At 44.6% G+C, this 14,298-nt stretch overlaps 2 protein-coding genes across 22 annotated transcripts in view; both read right to left on the reverse strand.

The window, feature by feature from the left end:
- The window catches only part of LOC310829808 (acid-sensing ion channel 2), a 385,605-nt gene extending 383,372 nt beyond the window's left edge, over positions 1–2,233 (reverse strand). For 2 of the 4 annotated variants that reach the window (XR_014557372.1, XR_014557373.1), the window contains exon 1: positions 1,757–2,233. The gene's annotated coding sequence lies outside the window, so the exon portion shown is untranslated. The remainder of the gene's footprint in view (positions 1–1,756) is intronic. The other 2 variants (XM_083708772.1, XM_083708774.1) reach the window with 2 other exon arrangements.
- Positions 2,234–9,705: 7,472 nt separating this feature from the next.
- The window catches only part of ATP6V0A1 (ATPase H+ transporting V0 subunit a1), a 42,629-nt gene continuing 38,036 nt past the window's right edge, over positions 9,706–14,298 (reverse strand). For all 18 annotated transcript variants that reach the window (XM_083708668.1, XM_083708681.1, XM_083708682.1 and 15 more), the window contains one exon: positions 9,706–11,427. In XM_083708668.1, the coding sequence (XP_083564794.1) occupies positions 11,334–11,427 (94 nt within the window). In that variant the 3' untranslated portion in view covers positions 9,706–11,333. The remainder of the gene's footprint in view (positions 11,428–14,298) is intronic.

The raw sequence follows: 14,298 nt of genomic DNA on the forward strand, positions 1-14,298 counted from the left end.
TTCCTAGAAAAGTAGAGGGCTTGACTTCTTGCTCGATAATATTTGGTCTTATAGTATTTTATTTATTTCTTTATTCATTACTACTTGTATATATGATGTGATTATCATAATTGTTATATATTATCTTTAATAAAATATTTTGTGTTAAAAATGCTTTTTCAAAAAGAACAGTGCTCACATAATGTTAAGGAAAAGAAAAGGTTGCGGAAAGGCTTACTAGAAATGGAATTCACAAGCCTCAGTCTCTCCAATCTTGGCCAAATCACAAAGCCTCCTGCAACCTCCACCTCCCGTAATTCAAACATTAAGACTAGGAGCTGCAAGTCTCTAGTTCAAATCTCATCCCAACTAGGCTGCTGCTACCTCCCAGACCTGACATCTATAACACAGAGGAAATAACCACTCTAGCCTCCTTAAAGAGATATTGCAAGGCTGTATCACTCTATACCTTTAAAGCACATTTGAGTACACACACCCCTCAAATAATTCTGGGCACAGTAGTTTGCTAAGGGTTGCTGGGAATTGTAACTGTAAGAGGTAAACTACAAGGACCAGATTTTGTTTTTGAGGGAAATAAATGTGTATCTTTCTCATAGCAGACCTTGTGAGGATAAGCAGCTTTTGAAATTAAAATAAAAAATTGGTAATCTGGGCCCAGTGTAGGGCAGTCAAATGTAAATGAACAACAAAGAGATAAAGTCTCAGGAACAAATTAATAAATATATCAGCAAACAGTAGAAACAAAAACAGGCAAATATGATAGGCTAACCGATAAGATTCACCAATGACGAGAAACTGAAATAATTCAAACAATACAATACAGTGGTACCTCAGGTTACATACGCTTCAGGTTACAGACTCCGCTAACCCAGAAATATTACCTCAGATTAAGAACTTTGCTTCAGGATGAGAACAGAAATTGTGCTCCGGTGGCGTGGCGGCAGCAGGAGGCCCCATTAGCTAAAGTGGTGCTTCAGGTTAAAAACAGTTTCAGGTTAAGTACGGACCTCCGGAATGAATTAACTACTTAACCAGAGGTACCACTGTACAAGTAAACAACAAATCAATCCTCTGATAATTATAGGACAAGTTTTCCAGGACTAAAATGCATTTCATACATTTTTTTCAATCAACTGAAAATGCAAATGAATAGCAACTGAAGACCCCTTGGTGTCTCAGTTTTCTTGCAAATTTTCTCTTCATTCAGGAGAGCACCAATATACTATAAACTTTGAAAACAGCTTCACCCACTATATGAAGTAGAACATATAATGCAAGACCACCATGCATAATATACTGTAGTTAAAGATGTCTGTTGGATTTCTATTAGGTGCTACCATGCATCTGAATACAAACACCAGAGTTGTAATTTTGAATTAATGCAATATACAAAATTAGAATATACAGTCATGGGGAAAAGAAAGTGCACCCTATTTGAAATCTGTGGTTTTACATATCAGGACAGGAATCATTTGTTCCTTGAAAGGCATAACTAATTAGTATTTAATTTTTCACACATGGCTTTTCCATTTTGGCTTTATTTCTGTTAAATAAATCACAACACAGTGTAATATGCCACGCATCATTGTTTACCTGAGTTTGTATTTGCCTAATTTTAAGACCTGCTACAGAACAAGAGAGTTGTTATTATGTTTTCAAATGTAAAACCACAGAATTCTAAGATGGTGCACTTTCTTTTTCCCCATGACTGTATGAAATTACATTACGGCAAAAAAAGACAACCTCACATGCTTACCTTCAAAGATGAAATCTAAAGCTGTGGCACATTTTCTTTCCTCAGCATAAACGGTATTGACTTCAAAACCCCCAAACTGAGGCCTTCTGTGGGAGTGAAATTACCTACTCATGAGTTAACACAGCTTAACAGGTGACTCCTCAACTTTAATGAGGAACTAGCCTTAAAATACAATTAAAGAAACATGTGTGATAGCCTGCCTAACAAGGTCCTAGTAGCAGCTACTGTTATGGTCTTCGGTCATGCCTGAGCCCACCTACACAATTCCCAGAGTAGCTGAATAATCAATCTCTCTTGTCAGGAAACTTTGGGAATTGACACTTGAGGAGAACATTCCTAAAAACTCTCAGCACCCTTAGCAAACTACAGTTCCCAGGATTTTTTAGAGAAAGTCATGCCTGATTAAAGAGGCATGTTTCTGCTTTAAATATACTGTATTGCAAAGATGGGGCCTGAGGCCTTCCCGCAATCTGAGGCAAGGCCTTTTTCCTCAGAGGCACTAGAGAAATTTACCTGTTGCTTGCATTCCAAAAGGCAGTTAAAACCTCTTTCTTTCAGAAGGTTTTTTTTAAGTGGGATTTGCTGCCACTGCTCTGAAATGTTTTATAATTCTTCCAGAGCCTCAGTTTTAGTTAGACTTGGACCTTTCGGGATAAATTGTTTTAATTTCTGCCTGTCACTGTAACGCAAAATCCCGCCTTCAGCATTTTTTACAAGAAGTCAGGATACAAATGCTGTGAATAAACAGGCAAACAGACGGTAATGAAGAGATTATACTTCAGAAGCTACATGAAAGAATATATATCTTGTTCTGGAAGCCTGGAGCCAGTGACCACAATCCGACACCCACACAATAAATGCCCTCCCTTCACAGGCCTGGTTTACATCACTAGGAATTATGCTTGGGGAAATAAATAGGAAATTCAAATGGGGGGAGAGTGGAGGGTTGCTACTGCAGAACGTGATCACAAGATGGCGGCAAAGAATTAAAATTGGGAAATACATATGCCTTTGCGAAATGTCTGGGGCCTGTGTTTATTGGTTTAAATGTGAAGTCTGGGTTGTGACCAGTTGCTATGCTGGAGGAGGAGAAATGGTGGACAAAGTGTCCAGTTGCCTAAAAGCTCTGACTGGTTGAGAGAGAAGAAGCTCATGGTATTAATTTACAGGACAGAGGGGAGGGGGATTTAGTTGACTAGCCTTTTTAGAATTCAGTTGGGCAGGTTTCCTCCCCTTCAATACAGACTTTAAATCCCTGAAGCAAGAGAGCATAGGGCTATACTAACAGGGCTCCTCTACATGGCCCTCAAAAATGCTTGTTTGCTGTGCCCACAACCGGGGAATAATTTAGGCCATGCCATCTTCCCCAGTTTTTAACTTGCATTCGCAATATTCCAACACACAGTTGACATTCAGCCAAAATTTTACATAGGCCTCTGAATGTCATTCTCTCGATAGGAGCTTCTTCTTTTAGCCGGAATTCACCAAAACTCAGTTCCAGCACCTCTCAGGTGGGCGCCATTGCCATTGTAAGAGAACAAAGGAGGCATTCATGGTGAGTTCCGGCACCTCTTTTTCTAGAAAAATAGCACTGCTCTCAATAAATAAATATACAGTGGTACCTCGGGTTACGTACTTAATTCGTTCCGGAGGTCTGTTCTTAACCTGAAACTGTTCTTAACCTGAAGCACCACTTTAGCTAATGGGGCCTCCTGCTGCTGCCGCGCCACCAGAGCACGATTTCTGTTCTCATCCTGAAGCAAAGTTCTTAACCGGAGGTAATATTTCTGGTTACAGATAGGTAGCCGTGTTGGTCTGCCATAGTCAAAACAAAAAAATTCCTTCCAGTAGCACCTTAAAGACCAACTAAGTTAGTTCTTGGTATGAGCTTTCGTGTGCATCCACACTTCTTCAGTGTATCTGAAGAAGTGTGCATGCACACGAAAGCTCATACCAAGAACTAACTTAGTTGGTCTTTAAAGTGCTACTGGAAGGAATTTTTTTGTTTTAATATTTCTGGGTTAGTGGAGTCTGTAACCTGAAGCATATGTAACCTGAAGCGTATGTAACCCAAGGTACCACTGTACAGCTCAAGTGTCAAAAGTCAGGGTAAAGAAGTACGTCTTCAGCATTCTCCATAGGCTGTTATAATGAAGGCGACAGGCACACCTCTAATATGAGCACCATAGGTGCCAACTCCCTGCCAAAATTCCACATGAAGGGGCTGGGCACCCACAAATTTTGGTGTCAGGGCCTTGCACTCTGCATAGCACCCACGGCCCCTGGCACCCATGGTCACGGGGCCAAGTTGGCACTCCTGATGAGCACTTGTGAGTTGGGCCCAGAAACAAAATGGCAACCAGCACAGCTGTTTTAAAACAGGGGGGATGTGAGATCCAAACAGAACCCTTGCCAGTAATCTGACTGCTGCAATTTGGACCAGTCGAAGTTCCTGAATTGTCATCAAGGGCAGCCCCGCATAGAGCCCATTGCAGCAATCCATTCTGGAAGATACCAGAGCATATCTGGAAGATATTTAGGATGGTTTGGAGGTTAGTGTGATGTATATCCTGTATTCAGGGACGCAGGTGGTGCTGTGGGTTAAACCACAGAGCCTAGGACTTGCCGATCAGAAGGTTGGCGGTTCAAATCCCCATGATGGGGTGAGCTCCCATTGCTTTGTCCCAGCTCCCACCAACCTAGCAGTTCAAAAGCACATCAAACTGCAAGTAGATAAATAGGTACCACTCCGGCAGGAAGGTAAACAGCGTTTCCGTGCTCTGCTCTGGTTTGCCAGAAGCGGCTTAGTCATGCTGGCCACATGACCCAGAAGCTGTACGCTGGCTCCCTCGGCTAATAAAGCGAGATGAGTGCCGCCACCCCACAGTCGGCCATGACTGGACCTAATGGTCAGGTGGCAGTCTTACATTCTATCAGTGTTATTTATGAATGTACTGTGTTTTTATCCAGCTTTTCAGACAATTATCATCTCCCGAAACAGCTCACATCAGTTAAAAAGAGAGAGGTACAGACCCTACCATCAGGCATGCAAACAAAAAAAGACTACACGGACAAGGAAAGGGATCTGGAGGGAAAAGGCAGAGGAGCCATCAAGGCCCCCTCCAGATATCCTTTTTATAACCAGCAAATTTATTACCCACCCTTCACTAGCAGGTTCCAGGGCAGGTTACAACAATATAAAATAGCAAACAGTACAAACCGATTACAATCACAAGAATAGGGCAGGCCCTAAAAACAGACATCTCAGGTGCCAAAGGCCAGTTTTCATGGTGCATTATTATTCATGCTCATGATGGTATCAGGGCAAGTTATTCATGGTCCCACTTTCAGTACTGTTTGTACAGACAAACCTTTTTGGAGCTGACACACTGCTTTGTTTCAAAGCAGCGCATGCCCCTGTAACGCCTTGGTGACACCCTGTGATTTTTGTATATCACAAATTTCCTGGTTTATTTTTTGACCCACTTTTGGTGCTCTATAGTCCCCTTCTACCCGGCAATAATACAGCAACACTGGGAAAGCACCCCAGACCAACTAACAAAACAGAAGGATGTGTGGACTGTCTGGTCTAAATCTACCACAATGCACTATTACTGCATCAATGCCATGTTGCAGAATATATGCCTCATTTTACAAATAATAATAATCCAACCAGCTTGGAGGGACTGCAACTCTTTAAGGTCAAGACAAATTGGTGAGCTAGGTTGATTGTTTCATGCTGGTGGCTCTTTTTCCTGTTTCTAATGGATGAAAGCAGAGTGCTCTTTCCCCCTTACTTCTTCAGTAGGTACTTGTGTTTTTTCTGGGTGAGTTTTCTACAGCTGCTGCTTCTTTGGCCAATGGATGGGACGAGGTTAGCCTCTCCCTTGCCTTTATGTTTATTCCTGGGAAGCAGAGGGTGCAGTGTCACCAAGGAGCTAGACCCCCTGGCCAATGGCCAGATCCAGAATGTGCTTCCCCTGCTACTCTTCAGTCCCAGGGCTAACTGTTACAGGCTGCAGTCTTTACACTTACAGACTACAAGCCAGGCCAGCAAACTCATTCTCCCAAGTGCTGATACTGAGGTAGGCAAAACAGCACCATCCATACACACACACACACACACACACACACACACACACACACACACAAAAGGGGGGGTGTCGCAGCTGGCTTAAGGGAACCACAAAGTTTGCAGAAGTTTTTAAAAAAATCATAAGAGGGTGAAAACTTGAAAAAAACACCATAGTGATTGTAATATTCGGATTTAAAAAAATCATTATGGTTATTTATATTTGAATATTAAAAAATATTAAAAGTAAAACCCTAAACACAGTCCAATGAGGACTGAGACTTTCAGTTGGCACAAAATGTTGATGGATTGCTGGAGAAGAGGGAGATGGAATGGAGTATCCTGGGGGGGGGGGAGGATAGTAAGCTTGATTGAATCCTGAACAGGAATGCTCCACACTGCCAACCTTTTGCCGAAAGTCCCATTTGTAAGAATAATACTGGGGATTTAGACAGTGCAACGCAGGTCAGTTTTAGTATCTTTGTATAGGAGGTGCTAAGCGGGAGGCTGAGATAATAGTTGCTCACTAGGTCAAGATAACCTGGGGCCAGTCACTACCTCGCAGGCTAACCTACTTCATAGGCTTGTTGTAAGGATAAAGGAAAAGGGTATGTATGTCGCTTTGAGGTCCTTGGAGGAAAGATGATATGTAAATATACTTATTTGCTCAAGGATACCTAGTTACTTGATGGCAGAGGTGACATTTGAACAGTGAACTTCCCAATTCTTAATTCAAACTTTGAGCCGATACACTATAAAAGCTCACAGCTGGAGCCACTTTTTTAAAAATAATAAACTTGGTGAGAAAAAGCATCACTTCATGATCCTATGGTACAAGATTCAACATGTTTCCTTCGGAATAAATATCAGGCCTATTGGGTTTAATTGTATTCTGGACCCAGTTACAATGTCATGTGGGGAAACTGATACACTTTACCAGAGCCCAGAATTCAAGGTAGGGTGGTATCAAAAATATTGGCTGCAAACCTCTTATCAACTTGGGGCAGGGCAGGGGGAGAAGAGAAGAGAAAGTAGGCTAAGTTGCAAATCGTGCATGAGGATGTTTGTCGCAGCTTTTCTATATCTATCAGGGTGACCTGATGCTGTCAGATTTGCTGGAGCCAATGAGAAGGAGTGTTGAAACATTTCCCAGAGTCCCTTTATTCCTGCTGGTATTTCCTATGCAGGGCAGAAGGAAACAGCAATTCCTCATAACCAGCAAGGCATTGTTTGGGAAGAAGGCATATGAGAGTTTGCACAAGCCCCAAATATGTTGTGATATTCAACTTCAATGATTACACAGAGATGCCTATTCAACACACTTGTCTGTACATTGTTGCTTGGACCAGAACCCCCAGTCTGGTACCTGACTTCAAATGCAACGCCAGTCACCTGCAGTTTCATCAGAATAGCGCCACAGGCAGTTTCTCCAATCACAGGATCAAGGTGCAGCTACCATACAATTATTTCTTCTCAGAATTTGCTCCAAATTTACAGCAAGTAACTGGAGTGCTCTTCACTCTGACTGCAAACGTTGCCAGGGGAGAAAGGAAATAAAGTGTTGTTGCTTTGACTTACCAGCAGAGACAGTGAAGCACCAGGATCATGAGCAGTGGAGGGCAGGGTGAAGAGACATGGCAATTAAATGTTAAAAGCATAAATGAGGAACCGGTGGCCCTCCAGGTGTTGTCGGACTCCTAACTCCCATCAGACCCAGCCAGCACAGGTAATAGTCAGGGATTATGGGACTTGAAGTCCAGGAATATTTGAAGGGCTGCAGGCTCCACCATCCTGGCTTTAAAGGAACACAGCAAACTCATAGAGCCTTTGGCCAAAGGAAGTTGCACAGTACCTCTATTCCAAAAGAGGATGGGTCAAGTCTGACCACCAGATAAATTTGGGGGTGGGATGACAGTGTGTGGAACCCACTAGGAAGGAAAGGGAAACCAAGAAAAGCCTGGCTCAGTCTTTTCCAGCTCTCACCAAAAATGCCAGAGCATTCAACCATCATGTCTCATATCCCTTCTCGCCTACACTCTCTGATTGTGCCAGCTGTCACCCAGATATTTATACCCACTGCCCCCAGCTGTGACTTTCTTCTCTAAAAAGTGCTAAGAGTTCAAACTTTCACAGAAACCTTGCTTCCTCTTTCTGTTGCAAAAAGCAGAAGTGCACATTCACTGTGGTTAGGCATTCAGAGATGTTCTGATGTGATGCATTTTCAAGCATTAATCTCTCACTTTCCTTATAGTGACAAAGCTGGTTCATCACCAGCCTTGGAAGGGATTTGCATTCTATGACTTCCAACCAGTGCCCTTTCTCCCCACCCCCCCACCCCAAGGGAGTGTCTCTCAATCACTCTTTACATCCCAGCATGCACATGTGTAACTTGAGATCTTATCCGCAAAGCATCTTGCTCATCTTTTATTTATTTAGGACCATCGGTGTGCATAGTTTTTCACAGAGGCCAAAGAGTCCCCTGGTACCTTAAAAGAACATGCAAATTTAATGGTGGCAGAAGTCATATAAGGGAAGGAGCAGCATGCAAACCTGAGGTTTGCTGCAGCTCATTTGCAGCTATTACAAACAGTATGAACCATTGTAACTGAACTGCAACATCATTTGCACTGAAAAATAAGAATCATGTGCATGTCTGGCAAGCTTGGAAGAGGCTAGGCAAAAACCTTTCCCAGATGTGCTAGTTTTCAATGCACAAGGGAGTTTTGTTTGCCTGGAAGGAACATAGGTCTGTGCCGACACCATCAACCCGCTTCTCTCATATCCCATGTGGCTCTTCTCCCCAGGCACTGTGTAACAGATCCAGAAGGCATTTGTGAAGCACTGCAGAACTTTTGCAGAGAGAAAAGGATAGCACACGCTGCTCCACCCCTCTCCCAGCCCACTGTTTCTTCTCATAATAAGGATGGATCCATTGACAACTGGAAGTTCCCTGCCCTGAATTCTGAGTGAGCATGGTTAGGATTGTGCTGTAAAGACACTAAACATACCACCCTTTGCAGGCTGTGTGCAATTTTAGGGAAGAAGTGAGCCATTCTGGAGCAACTATAGCCATGCACTGCAAAACACAGAAGGGAAAACTTCCCCACAAGAAGTTGACACGACACAGCTGTCAAGGGTGGTTTATAGCGCTGGCTGCAATGTAAAAGGTAATGGACGTTTCAAGTATCAGCACAAGTTTTGCAGCAGCTGTGAGACAAATAATAACTTGCTTCCTTCATTTCTCCAAGGAAGCTTGTGCTGTTGAGGAATTACCCTAAACCCAGTTATGCCAATGGGAGGGCAAGGGCATGTTTTCCACCTGCATCATGGAGAAGGCAGCAAGCTCTGGAGTTTCTCTGGTATAAAACAGGATGTAGAGCCTTTTCTGTGGTCTTAGGCCTACCTGAAAGACCACCCACAGGAGACAGCAAGCCCAGCTGTGTGGATTCTGGGATTCCTTGGAAACCATGTAGTATTGAGCAAACATTCAACTTTTTGGAAATTAGAGGGTGTTCCCCTCCACTACTTTTTTTTTTTAAGGAAGTTTTCGGCTCTTGTAGCTGCAAATATTTGTTGGGAGTTCCACAAGCCAAAGGGGAGGCTGAAAAAGCTTGCCCACGCAGTCGCTGGCTGTAGGCAGGACTTTGCCTCTCCCATCAGCAAGACAACCGGAAGCATGCAAAGTGGCAGAAATGTGGAATACACCCTGCAAATTATGAGAGGCAATCCCATCTGCATCATTCATACCAACCCCAGAATTCAGTTTTTAGACTGCATGGGTGCAATATTTATTAGTTGACACAGCCCAGCCAACCCCCTTCCGTTAATCCTCCCCACTCCAGGCACAGTCAAAGAAGACCAGGACACACAGGAGATCAGATGAACTAGTTTAATAGACACAGTGATTGACTGATGAGGACCAGCGGATAGAGAGGGAATACTTCACTTGTCCAAAACAGCAACAGTAAACACAATGACCGGTTGCTCTCTATTTCACACATACACATGGCAGCACCTGATACTTCAGAGTCTCTACTCAAGAGCAAATAAGGGATTAGCACCTGCCCATAAAGTTGCCACACCAGTTCCAGTGCTCTTGCCTTTAGTGTGCGACACAGGTGGCCTCATACTGAGACACTTCTAGAACAGTGCATGCTTAAGTCACACAAATACACACGAATCATATAAATACTCAGCATACAGAGGCACAGAAAGCCCAGCCTCTTTCCTATGGCAAAGGGAAGGCAGATGCTGCCCGCCCTTGGGAGATTCCTATTTTCCTAGGGAAGCCCACCCTAAAACACACAAGGGCTGCTGTGGATGGCTTCTACAAATGCTCAGTAGTAATCGGGGTGTGCAGGTTTCCCCACCCTGCTTCTTCTTTCCATCTAGTAATGTCAGGGTTACATAGGAGCTTCCTGGAGGTGAAAGTCCCTCAGTTTCCTTGGAACAAAACAAGCCATTCAGAGTTGCAGGCAGGGTGAGTCAAAGTTTCCTTATTAACTAATCCTGCAGAGCCAGGCACAAGTCGGCTCTGCAATGGGGCAGGCAAGCAAACTCCCTCCCTCCCTCGCCGGCCTGCTCTTGTCCAGGGAAGGACAGTTCCAAAAACATCCAGTTGTAATGCCATGTGGGGGGTCACCTTTCCCAAAGAATCCTTTGCTTTCAGTCAGAGTTTCCTAGAGGATTACGCCCACACACAGAGGGGCGAGGCAGAGAAGAGGGGACAAAATGTAGCTTACAAGCAGTAGAGCAAGAGCAATGAGAGGGGGAGGGAATAGCAGCCAATGCTCTGCTCAGAGGTCAAGCTAGGACGTGTGGCAGGCGCAGGTGGGGTGGGAGCTCTCTTGCCTGTCATGTGTGTTGCCTTTTAAGCAATTTTATGACAGCAATTTAACTGAGGGTATGGCAGAGCAAAAGTGCCAGTAAAAGAGGAAAATCTGCCCCCAGCAAATCGCTGGATAGGCATAAAACTGGAATACAACTTTTGCACGGGGCAAATCTGGGACTTGTTGCAAGTAGAGGTCTCTAGAGGTCAGGAGAGATAAGTGTGTGTGGTTGGACTGAGGAATAATGGCCCCTCTGGCAAGACAATTTGCCAGAAGACAAGTTTCTAGTCCTGTGTGTTCTTGAACTGAAATTCACTTTCTGGTACCAAACTGAGCAGCTAACATGCTGGTTATTAACAGGCTGCAGGTGGTTAGGATGTGCTCCTCCGTGGTAGTCTCCGTCTGTGCAACTTGAAGGACACTGCCCCACCCCAGGACCTGCCAAGGTGATTAAAGAAACAATATTTTCTTATGATTCTTATGTTTTTCCTATTATTCCCTTTCTCTTTTGAGTGGGGTTCTCATGAGAAAAGCAAGATATTGTCACACTAGCAGCTCGACTACACAACAGGAGAGCTATACAACTTCAGATTTATCACACACAGGCAAACACAAACACATGCAGGAGGGAGCCAAGGTTTACTGCCACACATCCATCCAACTGGCTTCAAGAGGATCATTCATCAAATCTCCCATCACGGATGTTGTCAAATGAGAAAGGGAGGAACTTGAACCCGGCGCCCATGTAGAACTTGTTCTGAAATTCCACCCTAGTGAGAAACAAAAAAAGGAACACAAGAAGCAAACAACCATCAGCTCAGGAAGCATGTCAAAAAATTTCGAGATTCAAAAGTGGCAGTGACCTTATCCTTTCTATGGCATTCATGTTTTACTACTGCAATGTACCGTTTCAGATATCCCAATTGCCTGTCCAAGTTTAAACTCATAGCCCCCCTCCTGGTTGCCTTTGCAGAAGGTTCAAATTGCAGCAAATGTGAGTGGGTATCAGTGCAAGGACTCAGGCATGCAAGCGATAACAGCACTCTATGCCCAAACGTAGGAATGGGGAACCTCAGGTCAGGTGGGTGAATACAGGCCCCTCTATCCATCCCTCTGGACTCTCACTGGCCCTGCTCCACACCTCTCTCAAGCACTTCTGGGTGCCTGGGATGTGTCCTTAAAGTGGATCCGGCTAAAGGCCCATCTAGTCCAGCCCCCTGTTCTCACAGTGGTTAACCCCATTCCCATGCGGAGCCCCAAAGCAGGACCTGAGTGCAACAGCACTCTATGCACTCGTGAGTCCAAGAAGCGGGCATTCTGGGGCGCACTACCTCTGACAATGGAGGAAAAACACAATTATTGTGGTTATGTCTATCTCTGCTAAACCATGTGCCTAGGAGGCTCAGGGCAAGGGGCACACCTGGACTGAATGCCCAACACAGCACTACTTTAGACTCTCTCTTCTGCATCTGGTTTAGCATCACAACAGGAAACCAGGCACCGAAGCAGCTTCCATGGATATACCCCAGAAGAATTGTGAGTGACAACCCCTGCAAGAACAGGCTCTTTAGAATTCTGGAGTGTCAGCGATGCAGAATCCTATTCCTCATCTCTGAGGTCAGGATGATTTGATGGTTCAGAATTCCAAAGAGCATTCTGCAACCTCCCACAGATGATGATTTTCCTGAAATTCCCAGGGGTGACCAGTTAGACACCCACCTCAGAACCAGCCAAGATTCTAACACACATACACAGAGAGCGAGAGAGAGTGCTTCGTGCGGTGTATACCGTATTTGTATTCCACCTTCCTCCAATTTGTTCAGGGCAATACATGGAGGTTATCATATTTTATCCTCGCCATCCACTGTGAGGCAGGCTAGGCTGAAATATAGTCACTGATCCTAACGCATCATGGACGAGAGGGGTTTGAAGTGAGGTCTCCCAAGGCCTTTTTCAAATAAACCACAGGGGTGTAGCACAACATGGCATAGGTACCCGGGTTCCCCCCTCCCAGTTCTTGCAAGGCCTTCAGGGTTGTATCTGCACCAGAGAACTTTGCAAGTATGTCACATTCTCCCAGTGGTGACTTTGTGGAAGGGCATTACCTAGACATCAATCCAAAGTCTTAGGTTCACCCAGTCAAGTCAGGGTCACTGTTATCATGTCTTCCTAACCTATGAGGTTCCCCTCAAAAAGAAAAGGGAATCAACTATTCAAGTTGATTAGGCTTTGATACATTTCACAAAGTGGAACAAAAATCTTCCATTTTGGAAAAAAGCTAAAGACTCAGTACTGAAATCCCATACAAAAAGCAAGATCACAGTTCGTTTCAGATCTGTGTAGCTCACCTCAGCTGTACTCCAAAAACTATTTTAAATGCCCATCTAAACCATGGCAAGCGAGATGTCTTTTATTTGAACCAGAGCAGTCTGGAGCCCCTCTTCTTCCATCACCAACTTCAGGGTGCCACAAGGAAACACCAGAGAAAGGAACGGAGGCCTGCATTCCAGGATCGGTTTGTTTCTTTTGCTGCTTTGCCGTTTCCACTAATGAACTCAAAATGTAAAGGGAATGGTACTGGAAGGCTGCCCAATCATAAACAGGCACCAAACATGGAAAGAAAAACCCCATGATTCATTAAGAAAACAAACCCCGTGCTCTTCTCTTGGCTCTGTGGTGAGAAACATTTTCCATCCCCTTCATCTGCCAGATACAGAGAAAAACGGAGTAAGAGTTGATTTGCTGCCGCTGCTCCTCTAGGGTGGAATGTTTCAAGTGCAGGATTCTTTTTAAAGACTAACATCCATCTTGCAAACCCAAATACACCAGAGAACACAGAGAAACTTCATTTAACTCAGGGGCAGTGAGAAGGCATAATGGATCAAGCAAACTCTCATACACCTTTGCAAGCAAATGCAACACCTTCTCTCAAAAGGCAAAAGGCACAGATGGAATTTGTCAGCTACCAATATGAACTGGCCTTCTCTCCCTTTGCAAAATCTCCAATTTCACGATTCGCCTGCCAAACCCACACGAGAAAAATCCCTGCACACAGAAGACTAGTGCATCAGGGCAAAGGTTATGCTAGAGCTCTTCTTCCTGATACACCACCTTTCTACATGCAGAGATTTGTGCAGGTTAAGGAGCGCTTAGTCATGTGAGCCGCCCACCCGTAGCCTGACGCGATATATCCCAGATGCAAGCAAAATGCAGCCTCTGTTAAGCTAAGAAGGGAAAACCAATGCAGAGCGAAAGGGCAGAGGATTGCAACAGCCCACCACCACCACCTCCACTCTCTTTGCCCCCGCCAGCATGCCCACGTCGCTTGGACGACGAACAGCTCCCCCCTCACTGAGAATACCAGTTGCGCTGCCAGACCGCCAAGCATTCCCAGCATATCCAGGGTGTGCCAGCTGCACTTACAGACTGGAAACAGCTGCGCGCTCTGCTCCTCTCCACTTGTTTCACTAATTGGCAGGGACATGGGTTCAGCGGGAGGGAGGGGCGGCCATATTTCAAGCCTTTTTTAAAAGAAGTTAGCAAGTTTCAAGACTTATGTCTCTGGCGACAGGCATTGCATGATCAAGAGGCAGGCAAGAAATTTGTGGTTCACATCCAAAGGGGTGGGGTGGGGGAGCTCC

The sequence above is a fragment of the Podarcis gaigeae genome (genome assembly GCF_964106915.1).
Source record: "Podarcis gaigeae genome assembly, chromosome: 13".
In the NCBI taxonomy this organism is placed as follows: domain Eukaryota; kingdom Metazoa; phylum Chordata; class Lepidosauria; order Squamata; family Lacertidae; genus Podarcis; species Podarcis gaigeae.